This window comes from Pteropus alecto, unplaced genomic scaffold, assembly GCF_000325575.1.
Source record: "Pteropus alecto unplaced genomic scaffold, ASM32557v1 scaffold125, whole genome shotgun sequence".
Taxonomy (NCBI): Eukaryota; Metazoa; Chordata; class Mammalia; order Chiroptera; family Pteropodidae; genus Pteropus; species Pteropus alecto.
Window position 1 is genome coordinate 4,290,113 of NW_006436888.1, and position 22,430 is coordinate 4,312,542.

At 43.1% G+C, this 22,430-nt stretch overlaps 1 protein-coding gene and 1 pseudogene across 6 annotated transcripts in view; both read right to left on the reverse strand.

Moving 5' to 3' along the window:
- VPS13D (vacuolar protein sorting 13 homolog D) overlaps nucleotides 1-22,430 on the reverse strand; it is a 216,589-nt gene that overhangs the window by 132,026 nt on the left and 62,133 nt on the right. For 3 of the 6 annotated variants that reach the window (XM_025048626.1, XM_025048630.1, XM_025048629.1), the window contains 12 exons: nucleotides 20,274-20,539; nucleotides 19,022-19,155; nucleotides 16,630-16,785; nucleotides 15,219-15,429; nucleotides 14,669-14,743; nucleotides 12,182-12,388; nucleotides 10,887-10,976; nucleotides 8,384-8,524; nucleotides 7,218-7,340; nucleotides 4,773-4,847; nucleotides 1,204-1,309; nucleotides 1-153 (listed from right to left, as the gene is read on the reverse strand). In XM_025048626.1, the coding sequence (XP_024904394.1) occupies nucleotides 1-153; nucleotides 1,204-1,309; nucleotides 4,773-4,847; nucleotides 7,218-7,340; nucleotides 8,384-8,524; nucleotides 10,887-10,976; nucleotides 12,182-12,388; nucleotides 14,669-14,743; nucleotides 15,219-15,429; nucleotides 16,630-16,785; nucleotides 19,022-19,155; nucleotides 20,274-20,539 (1,737 nt within the window). The remainder of the gene's footprint in view (nucleotides 154-1,203; nucleotides 1,310-4,772; nucleotides 4,848-7,217; nucleotides 7,341-8,383; nucleotides 8,525-10,886; nucleotides 10,977-12,181; nucleotides 12,389-14,668; nucleotides 14,744-15,218; nucleotides 15,430-16,629; nucleotides 16,786-19,021; nucleotides 19,156-20,273; nucleotides 20,540-22,430) is intronic. The other 3 variants (XM_025048627.1, XM_025048628.1, XM_015591347.2) reach the window with 3 other exon arrangements.
- Nucleotides 9,231-9,349, reverse strand: LOC112481832 (annotated as a pseudogene).

The following is a 22,430-nucleotide window of genomic DNA, read 5'->3' on the forward strand; positions in this document are numbered from 1 at the left end:
CTGTGTCTTAGCTTTCCTCGTGCTTCAAATTCAAAGGGAATCTCTTCACCTGTGAGCACTTCCCGCCACTCACTAACATTGTGAGCATCATCAAAAAAGCTTCCGTTGCCTTCTGGAACCACTCCTGGACTCCCGCTGTGAGACAGTGCAGCCCTGGAACCAAGTCAGACAATACCAGCCTGTCCCTCCTTCTCTCCAACTCCCTCCCACACAGAGCCCAGTGCTGAGAGCAGAAACCCTTCCAGAACAAGGCCACATAGCCTGGCTACACAGGATGATCTAAAGAGTCAGCCATGAAAGCTATCTTCGTAATCAATCACAGCTCATTTGAACTTTAGAAACAGCTGAAAGCTATCACCACATGGTCACTTGCCTCCCACAGTAGAGTCTGAAGCACAGGGTGCTATGTAAACTGAGTCATGACCTTTAAAAATAGTATTTAAGTGACTATCTAGAATTTAACAGACCTAAACTGTTTTTTTGTTTGTTTTGTTTTTAAAGTCACCAGTAAAGCACTGGCATACTTATTAGAGGCAGGAAAAAAGTTGTTTCGAATCAGCTGACTCTGTTACTCATTTTATGGTCTTCATCACCTAAACTGGAGCGACCAGCAGGCATCTGGAAAGTGGAGCCAAAGTCTGAACAGGCAGAAAGTTTAGAGAATGTGCTCCCTTGGCTTAGGTGAATTCTCATTTGTTCTGCAAACTCTACTCAATTCTATCTGGAATAAAGTGTGTTTTAGGTTTAAACGTAACTCTTATGGGTAGAGGGAAGTGGAGCGGGGAACATGCGAGGTGTTTTCAAAGCAGTCTTGGAAGAAAAACGTAAAACGTGTGGTTTCATAACCATACCCGGCTTTCTTTCAAGGGCTGGGGGGTGGGGGCTGGGGAAACGATGGAACGCTTTTCGTTCGCATTTCCCATTCACGCCCTTACTTTGCTTGACTCTGACTTTCAGTGTAATGTACGCCAGGATCAGGATCGTAATTTGGATATTTCAGACTCAGGACCTATTTCTCTGACTGCAGATTCCACATAAATCTCAGAACCAGAAGCTCCAACATAAATCTCAGCAAGACAACAAGTTACTGATTCAAATATGCGCCAAGAGCCTCAAGAAGGGGCCCGCCTTGCTCTGCTGGGCTGGCACACAGAGTCTGTGGTGGCAGAGATGGCTCGGGGTGACAGATCCAGTGTCCCTTACCTGGTGGGCGTGGTGGTCAGGGTGGCGAACCACACAGTGCAGCCTGTGAGATTCCTCAGAGCAAAAGGCACGAAAGGCTGCCGGCGCTTGGGGGTTTTCACCTCTGCTAACAGAACAAGCGGAAGGCAGCTGTTAGCGCCCACGTCTGTCTGCGTGGGGGAGAACCTCCCCGAACCCGCACAGCGCCCAGAACTGTCTCTTGTGCAAAGGGGTGAAGGTGGAGGAAAGAGAAGAGTGACTGCCACAGGTGTGTCGACAGGACAGATGGCATGCCCACGTTTTTGCTGCCGGCTACGGGATGACGGTCCTCCCTGACAACTCTGTGATGTGGGACTGCTCCCAGCCCCCAGCTCTCCCACAGCCCTCAGGGGCCTGACCTCAGCAGAAGGCAGCAGGACCTAACTCGGCTGGAAACCAGAGGGAAACGGACCCCATCACCCACGAGAAATATATTCTAAATGGGTAACACAACTCGTAACAAGATATATCATGCGTTTTTGATTAAACTTTGTCCAAAACTCCTGTACTTCACAGCAAAGCCTCCCTTTATGTAAAAGTTACACTTCGGTCTTATTATGCACATTATAACAAAATAAAAACATTCTTTCCTCACCTCTCATGCTTATAGTTTGAGTTCTGTTTCTCCCTGGAAGATGAGAAGTATACTATCCCAAAGCTTTCTAAATTAAATCTTTAGCTCATTTTTGGACACAGACATCGCCACCATCTGCAATAAGGTAGGTACTATGGAGACTACAAAAGGGGCATCGAATATGATTTCTTTTCACAAAATAGCTTCTAATCCAGGAAAGTGGCAAGAGACACTGATCAATACAAGGCTAGAAGTGACAAAATTCTAGAAAGAGTTGACCTAACTATATGAACACTATAAAAAATCCAAGAAGTGACAGACCATGTGGCCAGAAATGGCCAAAGCCCGTCCGGTGCCCGGCTGCCTCGGACCCGGCGGCCCGCACCACGGCCCGAGCTGTGCGGTCGGGCACGGCATGGGGCATCGGCTCCTCCAGCTGAGGGCCTGCGTCTCCTCTGCTGGCCGTACACACACAGAGGAGGTGACAGCAGGAACCACAAGGCAGTGGCATCAGTGCAGGTGCGTCCTGGCCGCTGTGCTCACACCGCACGCACGTGCACTGGCCACCGGAGCGGGCACAGCCCGATCTCAGAGTGTCCGGCTTTACAGCACAGAGACGGCCTGGAAAAGACTGGGGCCCAAATGTTCTGCAGCTGCGGAGAAAATGACATCCAGAGGTGACTGCGACTGCTGACTGAGAACACGGTGGCAAAATAAAATTCATCTTCCAGGACCACAAAGAAAATGACATCCAGAGGTGACTGCGACTGACTGAGAATACGGTGGCAAAATAAAATTCATCTTCCAGGACCACAAGTTTCAGCGAAACAAGAAGGAAGGGAGCTGCAGCGGACCCTGCCTGCCTCCACCGCCTCTCGAATGAGGCATGGGGCAGCAGCGTCGGCAGTAATTACCACCGCCTTTCAAAAAGTTTTTCCCTTTTTCCCTTTCTATCTTGCAAAGTTTTCAGAAGCTAGCACTAGAAGCACTGCAAAACAAGCCATTTCAGGTTAAGGCAAGTTCTATTTCTGTAACAACAATGGCTCAGGGACTCTGAGAAAGTCTTGAGAGACTCCGAGACCACCTCCGTCTAGAACATACCCATTCTTGTCCCAACAGACTCACTTAGTTCCCAAGATTTGCTTTCAAAAAAAAAAAAAAAAAAGTGTCCATCAAGTAGAAAATTAAGGAGTAGCTGTGAGGCTGCTGACAAGAGCAGAGGGGGAGTAAAAAATTTAAGAGCTGTCTGCAAGGTAAACAGCACTTATTGTGGCACCTTGACAGGCACCTCCCTCTCCCAGAGCAGTGAGAAGACTGCTTTATTACAGCAGATAAAGGACCCCGGAGGAAAAGAAGCCAGATGTGCTTTCATATCCCACTGTGAGCCAGACTGAAAGTTTCCATTTGCAAATTAGATTTAAAAAGAACAGGTGGCAAATGGCTTTGATCACATTGTAATACAGAATAAAGTGCTAGGAACCCATATAAAGATATTCACAAGTATATTGCTTTGGAATTAAATAGCCTGGGAAGGCACACTGCTTAGGTCCCCGAGCTTCTTGTTTTGATTACACATACCAGCACAGACTTCGGCAACCTACTTCTCTGAGAATAAAAATACACGGAGTGCTCACAAGTCCAAAGCCAGCACCAGGGGACAAATCTGACATCTCTTGCACTAGGGTCCAAATCGACTGAGGACTTGCCTTTGGCACAGCACCAGAGAAGAAAATCCCCAAGTCCGTCAAAGAAAAATGTGTTCCCTGGTGGCCTTAGAAAATATGCCTCTAGCGACCAGACCTGATTTCTTCATGGGCTCAGAGAACCCCAAACTCCTATGTCCAACTTCGGCTTCAAATGGCTCCAGCTGGGGAAATTTCTACCCCTCTGGCCTTGTTTCACAGGTTAATTTGGCCATTACAAACAGTGTAGGTTTTCATGCTGTATAAGCAGCTCAGTCTATCAGAAAGGACCTGGTTTGTAAATCGTTAAGAACTAGATTAAAGCCACAGGCCTGCTATAGCTGGTCATGTGAATGAAGGCAAATTGCAGAGTCTCTCTGAGCCTCTCTGTCCTCATCAGCTAAATCAGTATAATGTTCTGCTTAGCCTAAAAGATTAAATAACAGACATAGAGAAGCTTAGGGTATAAACCCACGAATAAATGAAGGTTCGATCATGGGCTTTCTCTATGAGCCATCCCCATTCACCCACCTCAGTAAAGCCTTGCAGGAAAAATCCCACAGTACTGCCCCATGTATTAACATCTCGTTCTGAACTCCTGGTAGAGGAAGCTCAATGAGGCTTTTTCCCCCCAATATTGAAGGTCATTAGTTTATGCAACACACATTCAAAATATGTCATGACCCAGGCAGGACCTGGTATTTTCTATCATGTCTACTTACCAGTCAAATTCTCAAGGAAACTTAGAGGGTCAGAGACAGAAATAAAGAACATTTTCTTTTCTATGTCCTCACCACCTCAGTGCATAGCTAACGAGATTAACATTTGCGTCTAAGCAATTACTTACTGGCAAATTCCTTCTGAGCCCTGTCCCCGTTGTTCTAGTTCACAGGCCCCCTGGCGTCACTGTGAGAATAAACATCCACTGGGCATGCTAGAAACAGAAACTGGCCACACTGCTTAGTGGAAGACGGTTTTCTTTCATTTACCTGTTTTTCATTATGAGAAGTCACATCTAACTGACACTGGACACCTCCGTTTCACGCTGTGGAGCTGACCCCATCCCCACTGAAGGTGATGGCAGACGGAAGAGATGGCATACGAATGGGCACATCACTTCCTTCTGATAAAAGGTGTCGTTCTCTTCATTTGTCAGAAATCTCTTTCTGTCCTGCCACTGAACCAAAGTACTCAGAACTGAGTCCACCCCGTTCCGCTCCCACTCACAGAACAGTGACGGACGAGGCAGTTCTTAAACCAGAAAATAAAGCAAGCCCTGCTTGGCTGTACTGTACCTCTAGCATAGATCTGGTGCTCTAGGTTAGTCAGACTCGCTGTACTCCTAGTTCTAAGGTAGACAAGGGGGAGGCCTGGTAGACAGAAGAGACAAAGTTAGAGAGAAAGAATAAATACAGTGACTAAGACGACTCACCTCTAAAGCATAAGCACAAAAAGAATACATCACAGAAAACAGCAAGCACCATGCAGGTACAGGCCCATCCCCTCCCGTGACACTAAAAGCTAAGAAGGTACTTAAAAAGTGAGCAGGACAGTTTTACGCCGGCTTTGATTGTGGCAGCTGTGTCAAGGAAGCATGCTCCTGTTTTTCTCAATTGGGGAAAGAAAATGTAGTCAACATTCTTTTGAACAGGATGACAAGCCTTTATGAAGACTTTTAACTGAAAGCAGGTATGTTCTCAAATGGCACAGAACAGTCACCAATAGCAATCGGTACAGATGTCAGTGGGAGATTCTCCATTCCACCTGGAAAGTGGCAGTGGCAGTGGAAGGCTAATCCCTCGGGGGTCTCAGAAACTCAAGGGGAAAAGCCAGTCTGTGTTCCAAGTTTCAACAGTCCGTACTAAGTAGTTATCTCATAGCATTATTGACATTATAAATTAAACATGGACATTTTTAGAGGATTTATATTTGATATTTCCGTAAAATATTTTTGGAATACAAAACTAGCAAGTTCAATAAGGTGCCATGCTATCGAGGTTTACCTGTAGAATCCCAGCTCTTACTGAACAAACCAATAGTTATGTCAAAAATGAGGCCATTATTTTCTTTCCCCTGCTGAAGAAATCGTGAGAAATCAGCAGCTCCCTTAGGCTGAATTTCATATTAAGACTCTCTGTTCCAAGGGCCCACACTGAAGCTGGCCTGAATAAAACACACAAATCTGGAGAGAATGTGACTAAATCTATTTGTGAGTAAGACTTGAAAGTCTGTGGTCAGTTCATCAAGGTTCAAACTGACTGACTTTCAAAACAAATGCTCCACGATTACTTTAGTAGATCTATTAAAAGGATATAATCCCATTTGCTTTATTACCACCCAGGAACTTCCAGTAAGAAAAGAGGTTTGCAAATTTAGGTGTATTCACTTCTGTCTAATTAAAAAAGACAGATTACACCTTTATAAGCCTAACCGTAAAAATCTATAAGTAAATAAAAATCCAGCTTTAATTTAGCAGAGACATTTAACATAGATAAGGCAGCTTACTAATCCTAGAGAACGAAGAGAAAAAAAATTTTTTTTTAAGTACAGGAGAAGAAAGGGACAAAAGAAACTCCTTCACCAGAATCCTGAAAATCAGGCCTTCCTGGTGCTGGTACTGACCCGGATTCGAGACCCCTCTGTATGGGTAATGTTTTTAGAAACGCTAAGACACATGACACATCGCAAGGATTAATTTAGTCCTCTGAGTAGACGTCTATGTTACATTCTCTCGACACAAATTGAGAAGGTTAGGGGAGGAGCCAAAATTGAAGCTGATGATATCTGTAAAGCTCTGACTCCTAGGCAATGACCTTGAGACTCAAGAAGCAACAGCCTGGAACTAGAGAGAGCAAGCATAGCTGACATTTCCTTGTCCCTCCTTCTAGAAGTACAAGGCAGCTAGAAAGTCCATTTATAAACTGTGAGGAAAGACGAACCAGTTCAAATACTTCATACACTACGAAAATCCATCTTCCCGTGACACGTTTGCAGACCAGATGGAATATTTAAGTATTCATGAGCTATGTGAAGTCCAGCCAAGACTCCCCAAAGGAACCACACTGAAAGAGCTGGGGCTGGGTTGAATTTGAATGACAATGGCTTGTGGAACAACTGAGGGCCACACAGTTGGCCATCGCAGTTGGCCATCGTAATCTCCCCAGCTCTGTGGAAATCAGAGCTCCATGGCGAAGCATTAAATAAGGAAAGAAAACATCGTTAACAGAGAACAAACTGACTCCTCTTCCTTCAAGTGGCTGGGTATTCAACCCTTTTATATTCTAAGAATAGTACGGGGTCCCCCTTTTAATGCTTTTTTCCACCATGGGATCCTGCCCTCCCTCTCTTCAAGAATATGTCCAAACTCTAGAAGACTGAAAAGATGTTTTTAAAAATCCAGTCAAAAAGTTCAATCAGTGGGAATGCTTTGCCAAGTAAAACACAAACTGACCAATGGCTGATCTATGTGTATGCTCGGGTGCACTGTTACCAGAATTTAGGAATTGTATATATTACAGATCCTTTCCCCCCACGAAGGTAAAATTAGCTCATATTAAAAGTTCAGTATCTTGTGCCAGAAAAATGTCTCTTGCATAGACTAAAATAGAACTACAGCAGATAGTCAGAATTTCCTATTGGTTTTCCCATAGAATATGATGGTTCTATTTGGATTTCTCCATGAAACATGGCTGTGTAGGTCAACAGCGATTTAGTCGTACATTTGTAGAGAAAAATCTTACTTTGTCCAAAGCATGGAGGATCCACTGAAGAGCCCATCCAGTCTTCTGAAGCGGAGGAATCAATCTCCTTGTCTTGCTTACAGTAATCCGCCATCCACGATTCCTTGGTGCTCACATACTGGTCTAGAAAACATTCCCCAGACATCGAGAATAGAAGTAGAAAAGCTTGAGGGTCTGAGTCAGATCGTTTCAATTCAGCGAAACAAGCTTTTCTGTAACGCCTCACTACATTCTAATGAGATGCTAGACTCTGAGAACGTCTGTACCCCCAAGAACCTTGGACTCCGCTGGAAGAAACTAACGTTAACAAAACGACTTTTACACAAAACCACAGTGTGAAAGGGGCTGAAACAAAGATATAAATGAAGTTCCATGGGAGCACAGGACAGGGGAAGACATGTTCTGCTTAGGCAGAAGTGAGGAAGCACACACCCAAGTCCACGGGAATCTTTGGGGTGAGAGGGGACCTTCCTGGGCCCTGAAGAATGAGTACAGATTACAGTTGCCCAGGGGGACTAGGGACACGGGGACATTCCAAGCAGAGAACAGCATATGCAAAGATTCTAAGACGTGAAAGTATAGGTAAGGCACATTCAGGGAACACTGAATACTTTATGATGTGACTTTTGGCACATCATATTGGGGTAGGGACATGGCAAAGAATTCTACAAAAACGGTGAAGAGCGTGAAATCCCATGCCAACAGAGTTTGGAGACAGACCACTTAGGAGACTGTTTAAAAAACCCGCCAAATCAAAGAGGCTGAAATCCAGCTGACAATTCTCCAGCCTGGTTTTACTCTTTTAAGAAGAGAAATCAGTCTGCGAATAGCCTGAGAGAAGTGAATCTAAACCCACTTCTTGGACAGATAATAAACCCCAGTGACCAAGCATGACGGAGAAGAAGTTCGTCGTGGATATTTATGTTTCCGAAGTGGTCCAAGCTCTTGTTCCATCATCGACAGCATTAACATGGAACGCTGACTCTGGAGCAACAGGTTGGGAAGAATCATGAGGCTAGGTCAGGGTTGTTCAGGAAAGTGGCCACGATGCATAAGTGATGTTTTGTATGGCTCCAAGTATCTGCTACACCAAGATCAACAGTCTTCCAGACAAGGAACTTACGTACAGTAACATACCAATCTTCCAAAGACAGCTTTCCACTCACCAATTAGTACTGAAGTGACATTGATATCCAAACGGGTTTTGGCCTTGGCTTCCAGCTTCAGTCGAGGAGGATGGAGACGACTAGCTGCCTGTTGTTGCCAGGATACAGAGCATGGCCATGGCTCGATAAATGGCTCCCAGCCTAAAAGAACACAGGAAATAAGACATCTGTTCAGCAGATAGCAAGAGTTTATAGGGGAACACTGTTCACAAACGCTCAGCAAGGACAAACGCTAGCTTAACAGCTTTCTATTTCCAGTTTGATTTCACATTGAAAGCCCCGTCTTTAGCTATGGGTCACTCTGCAGGTGCCTGTGCTGTCTAGAGGACATGGGTAGAAAAGCACGTGTGAACCTCCCAGCATGGTTTTGCAGAGGTGACAGGAAGAAGGACAGAAAGAATACCCTCTTCTGTTAGAGAGCAGACAGATTCTCCTGCTTATGTCAAGAATCCACTGGTTAAATAAATAGGTACACTTGGAAATTAAGTCTTTAAAATTTTTTGATTTAATGTCATATGCACAAAGGCATATAAACATATGTGTATAATTTAAAGAATAAAGTTACTCCAAACACTCATGTACCCACTATCAGCTTAAGAACTAGAAATTTACACATGCCATTGAAGCCCAGTGCCCTTCCCCCATCCCATTCCCCTCTTCCCACCAACCCTCTTCCACCCAACTCCCGGTGACCATTAGCCTGGACTTTTAATCTTTCCTTGCTCTTCTTTACAGCTTTACCACAGGTGTATGCATTTCTTAAGAACGTATTGATTGCTTTGTCCTGTTGGGGATCTTTACTTAACAGAATCCAACTGCATGTATTCTTTTTTTATTTTTTTTTTAATGCCTACAGCACCTGGTCTTCCTAGGCGGTCTCCCATCCAAGTACTAACCAGGCCCGACCCTGCTTAGCTTCCGAGATCAGACGGGATCGGTCGTGTTCAGGGCAGCATGGCAGTAGCGCATATATTCTTTTGCAAGATTCCGTTTTGCTCAACAACATATCTTTGCGATTCAGTCATATTGATGACCACTGAATTATAATCCACTTACAAATGTATCATAATCTACCCATGCTACTGCTGAGACAGTCACTGGATTCCAGTTCTATTGCTATTAGGAAGAATGCCACTATAAGCCGATCTGTGCTCATCTCCTAGGATGCAGAGACAAGAGATTCTCCTGAGTGTAGACGTGGAAGCAACACAGTCCTGGGTGGTTGAGAACCTTCCACTCCACTTCACTAGGCCATGTTAAAAATTACTCTCCGAAGGGGTTGTGCCAGCTTACAATTCTAATAGCAGGAATAAGAGTTCTGTGGCTCATATCTTCACCAACACTTAGTAGTGTCACACTTAATTTTTGCCAGTCTGTTGGGTAAGAAAAATGGTACCTCACTGTGACACTTTTCCAGTTAACTTTTAAGTTTTCTAAATATACTCATTCGGCCATAGATCAGGTAACTTACCAATACAAATCCAACCCAATATGCAGCATGAAGTCGGGACATTAGCACTTAGTGACCCGAATTTGTTCATACAACTTTAAAAGTAAGCAATATCTGCTCTGAGAAAATAAATGGTTCTCAGAAAAGCAGCTACCATACGCCCTGCAAGAGTTTCTCTCAATTAGCAAGACCCGGGCCATTATTCTAAAGTTAAACATCTTGAACAATTGGGATATAAGACTGTTATCTCTGGGTGAATCCAGAACAGAACGGGAAAACGTTAACTAATGTAATATGAAATGCGACATGTCCTCTAAAGCAATCGGCAGCAGGACAACAAATCTCCCACCGAAATCAAAAGGCGCAGGCGGCTCAGGCCTCAGCCTCAGACCACACAGCACAGCTGTTCGCTTTGTCCACAGCTACTAAAACCTCCGAAGGTGACAAAGGCACAGCTCAAGCTGCTCGGCCCTGGTGCTGGACGGGGCCGCAGTGTCGACCCCACAGGCCCACACCTCGGTCTTTCCACGCAAGAAAAGAGACCTGAAAATGCCTTGCTGTGTGTGCGGGTTTCGTGTTTCCACAGGACAGCCGGCTCTGCGCAACTGTTTCACTTCAGGGAGTACGTACGGCAGGTTAACCACCACCACGGACTCAGGATTCTTCTAACGAGACAAACGAGGCCAGCGGGGAGGGAGGAAGCTCAAAATTTAAAATGATTATGGGCATAAATCTCTCCTGAAATTTAGCTACTATTAGGGCCAGCCAAATGACCCTTCACTATTGAGCAATTTCATGTTCTAGAATGAGCCAAACTTCCAGATCAAAAAGAATTAACTATCAAAACTTTTTAAATAATAAGTTACCACATATCAGATCTGTTTTTAGAAAAATGAAAAATCTTCATCTTTTGTGTTTATGCAGTCACTCGCTTTTAACCTTTCCCTGTCCTGCCCCACCTCCTTTCCTTCATGTAAAATTTATAGAGAAATAGGCCCAGGCAAATATTTGTGTTATTTTTTAAATCCTATCATAATATATGCTTAAACTGACCTGACAGAGCACGGTTATAATAATCTCCAGAGAGCGTGAAGTGGGCATAGCCTTCGGGGCTAGTTCTCACATGCTGAAGAAAATTCAGACCTGCAATGAAAACGAATCTTACTGCAGTGCTGGGGTGGGAACACCAAAATTTTCTTTGTTTTTTGCAGACAAATCCCATTAAAGAGATGTTAGTTACAGCCGATACTGACGATCTCATAAGAAAGCACACAAAAATGTGATATTTGGTTCATCAGAGATTTTTTTTTTTGCATACATTCTGATTTTTAAAAAACATTCCATTAAAATATTGTTTGTATTACTGAGTTTTTTTGGCACCCCTAAATGCTGTGACTGAGGCAAACGCCTCCCCCTGGCTACCCCCAGTCCGAGCCCTGGCACCCAGGTTTATCCAAAGCCTGTGGGAACACAAATATTGATTTCTACCTGAGTATCTAAAAGAGTATCTTAGAGGTAACAGTGACAGGGGCCGTCATGTCATCATAAATATTTGCTCGAAATTTTAAGATTGCCGTAGAAAAATAAATAACACTCTGCAGAAAAGATACTCTTGGCAACAGTCCAAACCCCAGTTGTCAATTTTAATCCCGTGGCCCCTGGTGCCCAGAAGCACAGGGAGGAGGAAAACCTCTGCAATGTGAAAAAGGCCAAATTAAATCCCCAGAACCAAATCTTCCTTGAGAGGAGAGGCAGCGAGACCAAAACGATGGAAGGTTAAAAGTAAAGACAGCGAGATGTTCCTCTACTCTCAGAAGCCTCATCGACCATCTCCTCCAACTGTGTGACTTAGGTAAGGCCCGGCCACCCCAGTACCTGGAGGGACAGTGCTGCACCTCCTCCTGGGCCCTATGGAGGGGACTCAGGTGAACTTTCTAAGACAGTGTTTTTTATTTTCAAAAGATATATAGGGTAGAAGCATTCTTTCCTGAGCTTATCTTCTAAATGCCTTTAATAACACCACAACCACTATAAACTTGACATACAGGAAAAGATAGACGACATAGAGGATCAGGAATTATTTAGCCAGAGCTGTAAACAACAACAGAAATTTCATCAATGACAGTTTCAATTATTCCCTATATATATGTATGGTCTGAAGGCCACATATGGCAAATAAATATACGAGTTTTTTTAAAATACAAATAATGAAAAATATGTTAAACCATGATCTAAATTTTAGCTGTGCTACGTAAAGGAGAGCACGAATAACATTTACAAAGGCCCCAAATAATTCAAGCATCACTGAAAATCTTCAAGATGAACCCGAAAATCAGGGAAACACTCACGGGAAAAGGTGAGCTCGGCGAGAGGGACGTCGCAATCCATGCAGTCATCGATGAAGCAGATGCACACGCTCTCGGCTTTGACCTCCACGCCTGAGATGAGCTGTGCCGGCAGAGTCCCCTGGCCCTCTCGGCCGCGAGAGGCCAGAGAAAGAGACTTCAGAGGTTCAGCGTTCTTAAACAACCAACTTGCCGCCTTTTTCAATTGGCCTTCAAAGAAATTAAAAGGTGATCAGTTCAACCAGTTCCCACAGCTACCCGAGCAACTCATAGAGAAAAGAGAGAAATAAAGGGTATGGGGGGGGCCCTACTGGACAGCCCAAGAGAACCTTGACCCCAGATGTATTCTTAGACGTAAAAAAAGAAAAAAGGGCATAGAAATAGGAATTCTGCTTTTAAGCAAGTAGAACAAGGCCCTCTCTGTTGCAGGCCTTCCACTCAAGTTTACTGCTCCTTTCACGTTCTGGTTCAAAACGCCTCCAGAAAGCCACCCATCCTCTACTGTGACATCTGTTGAAGGAGAGGACAGAACAGGAAAGGAGAGGATCCAAATGGGTGCCACTCGGTATTTAAGCACTAAATCTTCGCTACGTAGTTTTGCATATACTGATGTGCAGCTTTGTAACTGTTCTCAAATGCCTTACTTTGTGCATAGTTCATCTCCTCAACCACACACAGTTCCTTAGGAACAGTCAGCAAGGAGAACTGCAAGTGTGTAACATGCAACTGTTCCATAACAGCTCCCTGAACACAACCAAACTGCTAAAGCTAAGAAAAAAAAAAAGAAGAGAGAAAAGAAGAGCAATGCTACCCCCATACTGATAAATTACCGGAGGAACAGTGACAGGTGGTTAAGGGCATGGGCTCTGGAGCAAGATGGTCTGGCTTTTGATCCTGGCACTTAACCAGATGTTGGATCTTGGGCAAGTTACCTGATGGCTCTGTGCCCAACAGCACCCACTTATAGGACTGACATGAGAAGAAAACGACTGGGTCCACATAAAGTCTCAGAGCAGAGCCTGGCATATAACAAAGGCTCTATAAACATTACTTGCTATTGTTATCTTTATTATGGATGAAACTAAACCTCAGCTACTAAAGAAATATGAATAAAATCCAAAAGGCTTGAATTGTGAAAAAAGAGTTAAAAAATAAGAAATGCGAACATTAAGAGGTATAAAGTTAATTAAATAAAAAGTAATAATGAGTAGGTAGAAACAGAACACAAGATAATTAGGTCTACCTTCATTTTTTCCAGAAGGAAAAAAGACGATAGTTAATGCAAACAACTATGTGGTGAGACCAGCATTTTCACACATAACTGGTCAGAGAGGAACCTGGTATAATCTTTTTAAAAGATTTGTCAATTCGAGTAAAGAGACAAAAAAATAAATCTATATCCTTTGATCCAGTATTTACAATAGTAGTTCTTTCTACCAAGGAAATACTTAAGAGATGTAGACAAAAAAGTTCATACCAACAAATGTATATTACAGAATTCTGTATAATAGTGAAAGAATGCAAAAATAGTTAACTAATTACAATATATCCTTAGGTCAATGCAAAAAAATCAATGTTTACAAATAATTTTAATGACATGGGAAGATGCTGTCGATACTGAGTATATCATAATTAAATTGTAATCATTCAATACAAGTGTATTTCAAAAGGGCTATAAAAGTGTATTTGTACTATAATCTATCAATATACAAAATATTACATATATGTGTGTGTGTGTGTATATACATTCACACATAGCACAGAGAGAACGTACACTCAAGTATAAAGACTGAATAAAACACGGCTTTGCTGTCTCTCTCTTCTAAGAGAACGGGGAAGACAAAAGGAGGTGGGAGGCAGTGTGACACAGCAGAAAGAACACAGGCAAACCTGATTTTAAACCCATTTTAGCCCCTCACTAATAGATGACCTTCACAAGTTCACTTAACCTATCTGATCCAGTTTCCTCATCTGAAGCCCTCCAAGGGCTATGGGGATTCCACAAGAAAACACAGGCTTCGGCACAGAGGAACTCAATCAACAGCCATGACGCTCAGTATCACCACCATTACCATGACCAGGGTAACAGTGGCTACCATCCACAAAGCACTTGATGTGTGCCAGCTCTTCTTAAGAGCTTTGCATATACTGATTTACTTATATCAAACCTCCAAAGGAAGAAGGAAGTCCTCTTACCCCCATCTTATAGATAAAGAAGCACAGAGGGATTAAGATTAAGTAAACTGCCCAAGTCATAATAAGTAGCCAGTAAGTGGCAGAGGAAGGATGTGAAGCCAGGCCGTCAGCTCCAGGGCCCAGATTCTGATGCACTAGGAAACACTGCTGCTCGTTATTAAAGACCATGGAGGGAGGGTCTTCAAAATACGCTCCAGCTCTCTAAGTCACCTTGTGGGAGGAACAAGGGAGGCAATTGAAAAGAAGTATATTATCAGGATACAGAAGAGATAATGGAACACTTATGCAAATTACCTTGACACACCAAAAGAGCTTTGCGACAGTCATCCATGCTAAAGCCCAGCTCCTGCAGTCTAGCTAGCTGTAACTCTGGAAAAAAATATCGTATATGATTTTTAAAAATAACTATGTAAGTTAATCCATAGACTAATTGAAGAGAAAAAAATTCAGACACTGGTGACCGAAACATTTCATTTCTCTAGGCAAAATGGGCTCCTAATTGAAGATTTTTATCAAGTACACCCTAAAAATTTTAGCAGTCTTTTTCATGTTTTAAAAAAGCTTATGTTTTTAAAAAGCTTAAAATTAAAACAGTATTATCCACATAACTTTGGAGGAAAACTCAAAGTTTAAAACTAAACCTTAGCATTGTCCATTTAACTCTGAAATTGTAAAAGGATATATAGTAAAGGCTACAGCAGTGGTTTGGGGTGTTGTTTCTTTTTAAATTAAAAAAAAATGAGAGAGGCATACTTATGACTTACAGTTATAATTAATGTTAAAAAAAAAAGTTATTAGGAAGACTGGTGGGGCGAGGGAGGGGGAGTTACAGTTAAACGCCTACCTAAGACAGGATCTAAGGTATGTCTTGTTCCTTCTCTGATTTCCTCTCCATCTCGAGACGCACCGGGAAGGTGACTGCTAACAGAACTGGTCTCCGAGCCCACTGCGTCCGGCGCTGCAGCATTAGCTTGCTCTGGGATGGATTTTGCGATGGCAAGAAACAGCTGAACGTCGTTGTAGGAGAGTCTGATATCCAGGGCTTGTAAATGAATCTATCGAAATTTAAAAGGTGGCAGTCTTTAAAGTTGCATTTGGTTTTACGTCCACACCTCTTAAAGGTGTAATTCCTAATTCCAGTTTGAGAAGTCCAACAGACACTACACGAAATGTCTCGTTTTGAAGACTAGGAAGAAAGATCTCGGAATTAAGCACTGATAGCCATGAGGGAAGACATCTCAGCTATGAGGTCAAATGTTCACAAAACTGCACCAAATAAAAAATACTAAGCTAGGGAAGTTAGTAAAATATTTCAGTAGGATAAGGATGACTTCCATACAAGTGTAATAAATCATTAAAGCAGGGAGTCAAAGAATGACTTGAGGGGAGACAGGATTACCTATTAACAAAGTTTGATTAATCCATTTTGCTTTGATCTATTTAATTTTTTAAATCTCTGAAGCAAACTGACCAACAAAATGATCTCTTTTTCATTCAAACATCACCTTAAATGAGTCGAGTTCCACACTAATATTTCCTAAAATCCAGTCTTCCTCAGAGATTAGCAATATAGCCACCTCTGGGAAAAGCCATACAGACACCAACAGCAGACCGCTTTAAAACTGGGATGACTGTTCGAACGTCTGGGTTGGTGCTTTATTTACTTTCTTATTATTTTTCTTAAAAGGCTAACCACCAAAATGGCTTTCCTCTCCTTTTCGATCTCTTTTGGTTCAAATGGACTGATTAATCACTCTTCCTCTACCAAAGAAATAAAACACCACATCCTTAAGCCTTCCTCGCCAGGCCTCACCCTCCCTTGTTTCACCTTACATCCTCCCCGCTCCCCTGCGAGCCTGCTCGCTCTAGTGAGACTTCCTCCGTCTCGCGTTCGTTGCTGCGCCATTTCCGGCCCCGACTTCTCTGCATCCTAACACCACTGCTCTCCCTCTCTGCCTATTTATCCTGCCCTGCTCCCTTCGGACTCACCTGACCGTGAGTTCCACTCATAATCAATGTTCCTACCTACGCCGAGTTCTTTCTGTGAACTTCTGTAGAACTACAAGATTGTACCAGACAATTAAAAGGTCTTTTTATCCTCCATGAGACTGCAAGATCTTAGGATGGAGATGGTATCATTTTTATTTTGTTTTTGCTGAAAAAACTAAAATGTTGTTGGGCCCAGCAGGGTAAGTAGTACAAACACAGGAAGGTGTTTGAGAATATGTCGGTGTGTTATACAGATCTATTATTACCTCCAGGATGGGTGGGAAATCTTCACTGTTGAATGCATCCATCAATCCTGAACTATTCTGATAAGAAGAATTCCCCACCAGCTCCACCTGAATTTGTACTGGATCGACAATTGAAAGAGCCGTATCATGCTCATTCCCTAGTCGGCATGAAAATACCTAGAGAATGAAATGGAATATGGCAAGAATTAACATCTGATTTAGAAGGAGTCTAACCATTGGCAGAAAAAGAGACTATCTCAGAAGCCATCAGCGCCATGTTATCACAAGACCCATAACAGCTGCTGAAACAAATATTGTGAAGAGTGAGGCTGGTACTCTGACCCACTGCCAAGGGCGTGCACCGTATGAAAAGCAGTTCAGCAATATAACAAAAGGCTTAAAAATCTCACACCCTTTGATCTAACAATCCTACTTTCTAGGGACAGGCCTAAGAAAATAATGCAAAATATAGAAAAATTCACTGAATCATTATTTAAAAGTTAATAAAGAGAACTAAGGAAAGCCAAGTTTATATCGACATGTATATCTACTCAATGGAATATTCTGTAGCCATGTGGAATGTGGGAAGATAGCAACAACATAGATTATGTAAAAAAGCAGCCCAATCAAAATAATATCATGCCATAATGAAAAATGACAGATCGAATGTTATCAAATATTATGACAGATCAAAATGTCAACAGGAAACAAAGGTGATTTTCTTCTCTCCTTCCCCGATTTTATGTAATGTAGTTGTCACTTTCATAATTAAAAAGAAATGCATTAATTACCGAAGCTGGGTAATGGGTACAGAGGGGTTCATTGTATTTTTCTTTTGTGTGTTTCCTCTGTCCATGTTTGAAATGTTCTATAACAAAAAGTTTTAAAATAAATATATTTTATTTATGAGGAGAGAGAGGAGGTTAGGGAGGGCTCCCCTTCCAGGACCAACTTATTGTGCACAGTTAAGAAGAGGACGGAGGAAGGAAGCAAGCATTCATTTTGGTGCCCCTTGCTCCTCCCGCTTTTGGACATTTTCTGGTGCTATTGAAAAACACGTGACACCAAGGTCCTTTGCTACACTGACAATTAACTGATTTTGCTCTTTCTCAGTCCTCCCCAGCGACGCACGAGAAGGTTGTGCAGCCTACAGAACGAGACAGAAAGGCATTCCGGGAACCTCTGCCATGTAGTTTTCCTAAGACTCTGAAGCCGGAAAGTTTCGTTTTCCTTTTTTCTTCAGGGGCTTCTGCTACACAAAACGCAATTGTACCTAACAGTTCATTAATCAATCACCAAGGTTTCCATTCAAAGCTGGTATTGTGGTGGCTCGGGAAGCAGATGAATTGCCATTTCACGATCAACTCACATCACACCAGCATGTAAATCCTTCTTCTCAAACCAAGGTTTCTTCACGTGAGAGAAACAAATGGTCAAGAAGTGAAGTCGCTACAGGTTTTAATCAGCTATATCTGGACCAGGAAAAAAAAAGTACATGCGGCTGACAGTGACAATAAGTTTTGCTCACTCAACCTCTGAACAATAGCACTGGAATGAACAGGGCATGAAAAGTTCAGTCGTAAAGGAAAAGGAAATGATGAATAACGCTGACCAAATAGTCTACTACGAGACCAGGAGGAATGTTAGCTGAGATCAGTGAATTAAGGACATCTGAGAGAGATAACAATCTGCCTCACTTCCCATCTCTCTCCACAACCCCTGGCTCACAGAGGCAAAGCAGTCTGTGTTCAGTATTGTGCCAGGTAATTGTCAGGCTGCACAGTCCGCTCTGCACAAATTATCTCCTTCGAGAGATTAAATCAGGGCCCAGAGCACCGCTTTTAAAGATTCACTCTTTCAGGTTGCGCATGACTCCCTAGAGTTGCCCTTTTATAGATCAGATGTTCCTAAAGGAAGATACACAAAATCCTTCACACCCTCCATAAACAAGTGTCCATGACGACAAAGCCTTTGGTCTTTACAGGGACAAGCCATCAATGTGGGGAGGGGGACGCAGGGGGAAACGTGGCCCCCTCCCCCACCTTGGCACACGTGCCGAGGACGAGGACGAGCCCTGCAGAACTAGAGGACACAAGGGGCCTGGCAGGGTACTGGGACTAGGAGGGTCGCCTTGAATTTGAGGAAGGGAGGTGTAAGAGAAAGAGGCGAAGTCCCACTACACACACGCACACACACGCACACACGCACACACGCACGGCCTGACACTGGAGGACTCAATTCACATATCAAAATAACCTGGTAGATTTGTAAAGAAATAACGAGAAGAGAGTTGGGATCCTCCAGTTCCGCTCATTATTTCCCCTAATGAAAGTTCAGGAGGTAAAATTCTCTTCCAGCTGCTCCTCTCTGGAGCCAAACATGTAGTATTCTGATTGATACACAGATTTCTTACCTCGATGCCAAACAAACTCCCTGAGAAGGGGCGATCGACAAATCGGGGCTTATAGGTGAGCACTGTGGTGCCTTTGAGAATAATGGCGTTGGTATCAAAGCAGGACACATCTTCCACGACCACAAACTCTGTGCCTGGAAAGGACAGCATCGTCAGCCAAGCCAAAGATGGGGAGCTGGAAAGCACCAGGATGTCGCAAACTAGCGACAAGTTTCCACCAGGGGGGACATTAAATAAGGTTTGTTCTCCAGGATGTCTGTCGACATTCTCCTTCACTTTTATCCTGAGCAAATTCTCTGGACCTGGCCAGGCACGGCTGAGCCAGTAGAGCACTGCACAGGCAGAAAAGCCTGGAGTGCAATTTCTCCCTTTATAGAGTTAATCTAGGTCTCCTAGGAGGATGAACAGATACTTAGAACTCAGGAAGTCACCCCTTCTCCAAAGGGTGACCCGCTTTAAAATCCCAGGAAGCAGATTTAGATCTGAATGTTGGTCAGCAGCACAAGATACTATATCATCTATGCAGTTATTCGATTTACAAAAAATGGAGACCCATCTGATACAGAGATTTTTAAAATTAGTACCTACAGTTTCCTCCTCATTTGTACATGGCAAATTTATTTTGCTTTATACACTGTTTTCATCAAAAAATCATGTATGGATTGATCTTTCAACTCTAAATCCATTTAAAATGCCTGTGCTAGCTGCTTCCAAGCCATTGAATAGGATGAAGGGACTAAGACAAACATTACAATAAAGACACAAATACATTCAGACAGATGCACTAGAAGAGTTCCCTAGTTAACAAAAACCAAAATAAATCTATTTTAAAGAAAAATATTCTTTTTGTAAACAATCCCCTCACTTATATACCTTCTAAACTGAGATTTCTCACATACTAAAATTGCCCAAATTCAGTAAGGTACATCTGTTGGGGCCCTAAAGATCAAATAAAAATCGAAGCCCAACTTAACCCTGGAAGAAGACCACGGCCCAGGTGGTGCTCGAGCTGGGCAAGTGCGTTAGGCGGGCAGCGGGGAGGGTCAAGAGACCCTGCAGCCTTCGGTGCGGGCCACGCAGTTCACGCCGAAACACCGAGCTCAAGAGCTTCGACGCTAGCTGGTCTAAGAGAATCCAGCATGTCAGTGCTCATATCGAAAAACGAAAGGCAACAGAAAAGCTACCCTGCAAGGCACATGCTGAGTCTAACACGCAAACCAAGAACCGGTGACTCACACCTACACATACGCACCTGTTACATTGACCTTGACCTCCAGGTGCCTTTCAGTGGACACAGGAAGGGAAGACCGCTTGGTAAGTACTCCACTCTTCACAGTTTTGGGAACCACGGCAGATTCGCTGCTGGAGTTACGGTGGCGAGAAGGAGTAACACTGGTTTGTTTCTTACTGTCACTGGGAGTGTGGAGAAAATCATGGACCAGCAGCAGCCAGTCAAATATGAGAAACACACGGAGATTGTTGAGAACCACTGTAAAACAGGAGGAATCCTTCGTAGATCTACAAGAAAGAAAATAAAATGGAAAGGAGAAACATAATATTTCATTAACTTACAAATGTATTACTCTTGGCAGGTGGTATTCCAGCATTTTCTAAACTAACAGCTTTGAGCATCGATAAACTCTGCACACTGGTTTACGAAAACATTCAATGTATGTTTTCAAAAGTTAATCACATTTTTAAGCGAGAAGTAACATGCTATAAGAACGTAGTATAAGTATCATTCAGTTGTCCTCAGTAATGGGTATTTTGTCCCCCAGGAGACATTCAACAATGTCTGGACTGATACAACTGGGAGCTTGCTATTGGCATCTAGTACACAGAGGCCACAATGCACAGGACAGTTCTCCACCACAAGAAATTATCTGACCCAAAATGCCTATAGTGCCAAGGCTGAGAAACTGTGGTATAGTACAGAGCACAGGCTCAGATCCCATCGCAAGTTGTATTATCTTGGATAAGTTGTCTACCTTCTCTGAGCCTACAATATTTCTCACTTATAAAATGAGAAATACTGATGCTATAAATGATATAGCACCAGGCACAGAACAAGCATTTGATAAATGTCAGTTCCCTTCCCTACAGGTTATTTCAAGATCAACGGGGCACTCTTCCTTCTATGTCTAGAAGCACTTCCTTATAAACGGCAAATTTACACACTATAGTAGATGGTTTCTCTAGTTGGAATTGACCTGAGAGTCAGATCTTTTAGCCTGAGAAGGAAGACAAATTAGATGATATTTACTGTGCACCTAACCCCAAGTGCCCTAGAAGGGGAGTTGGGGGAGGGGGAGAGAGAATATTCGTTTTGCAGGCCACATTACTCCAAATTCTCTATTTGAGATGAAAACTCAAGGAGGATGCTCAGGCCTGGCCTCAAACCATGGGGTGGTCAGGGGCTTACCAGGCCCTACTAGTACACAGTGGGCAGAGATGGTAGGACAGGAGAAAAATGGGCTGGAGGCACCTCTGCAAGGTTTTCTGGGTTGAACTTCGTTCTGGGAGCCCAAAGCGACTCTGGGGCTCTAGATACTACACGTAACCGGCTCCCTGCCCTAAAGGACTCCTAGTCTGGGAAAGCTGACCCATCACGAGATATCAGTAAGGCTGGCTTCCCGAGTCTCTTGGTTCTCCCAAACCTGGCTCATTGCCTCTAGCAAAGGGCACAGTGATGTATGTCTCCTTCACACAGACACAGCATTTTTCACAGAAACACTCTACCCTTTTGTAATAGAGAAAAAATGTTGCCCTCAGTAAAATTTTTCCACCCCATTTTGAACATAGATCGTCAGAGCTATGCACTAACTGGAAAGTCAAAGTGTGTCTGATCATATTTCTGGAAAATATTTCAAGCCTTTAAACACTGTGAAGTGATTTATATTTGACACACAAAATCCCAACAGAAGAGCAATTCTTCTTGAGACACAGAAAGCGTTCAAAAGTTTTAATCGAGAGAACATTTTAACCCTCTTGCTAACAATGGCACTTCTGTTAGCAAGAGCCAAGGTAAGACGTTATTATTTGACTCCAAGAAATTATATACCTTTAGTACATAAACAGAATAATGTTTCAAGGCTGCTTGTATATTAAAAACATGATAGGTGGAATGACTAGCTGACAGTTTAGCAAGCCGGATAAATAATAATAAAGCAAATTCAAAAAGAAACTGTTTCTGCAGATGGACCGAACATATGCAAGCCTCCTGTTCAAATAAACAGCATCTTCGAACAAAGGAGCTACAAAGCACAGGCGGCCTGACTGCAAGCAGCCCATCGCTAGAAACGTGGTGGGCCTGACGACCGTCAGAAAGGACATGGGCTTTGAGTTCTGTGTGACCTGAGAAGTGTTATCTAACCCCCTTCAAGCTTCTAGTTCTGCATCTTCAAAATGG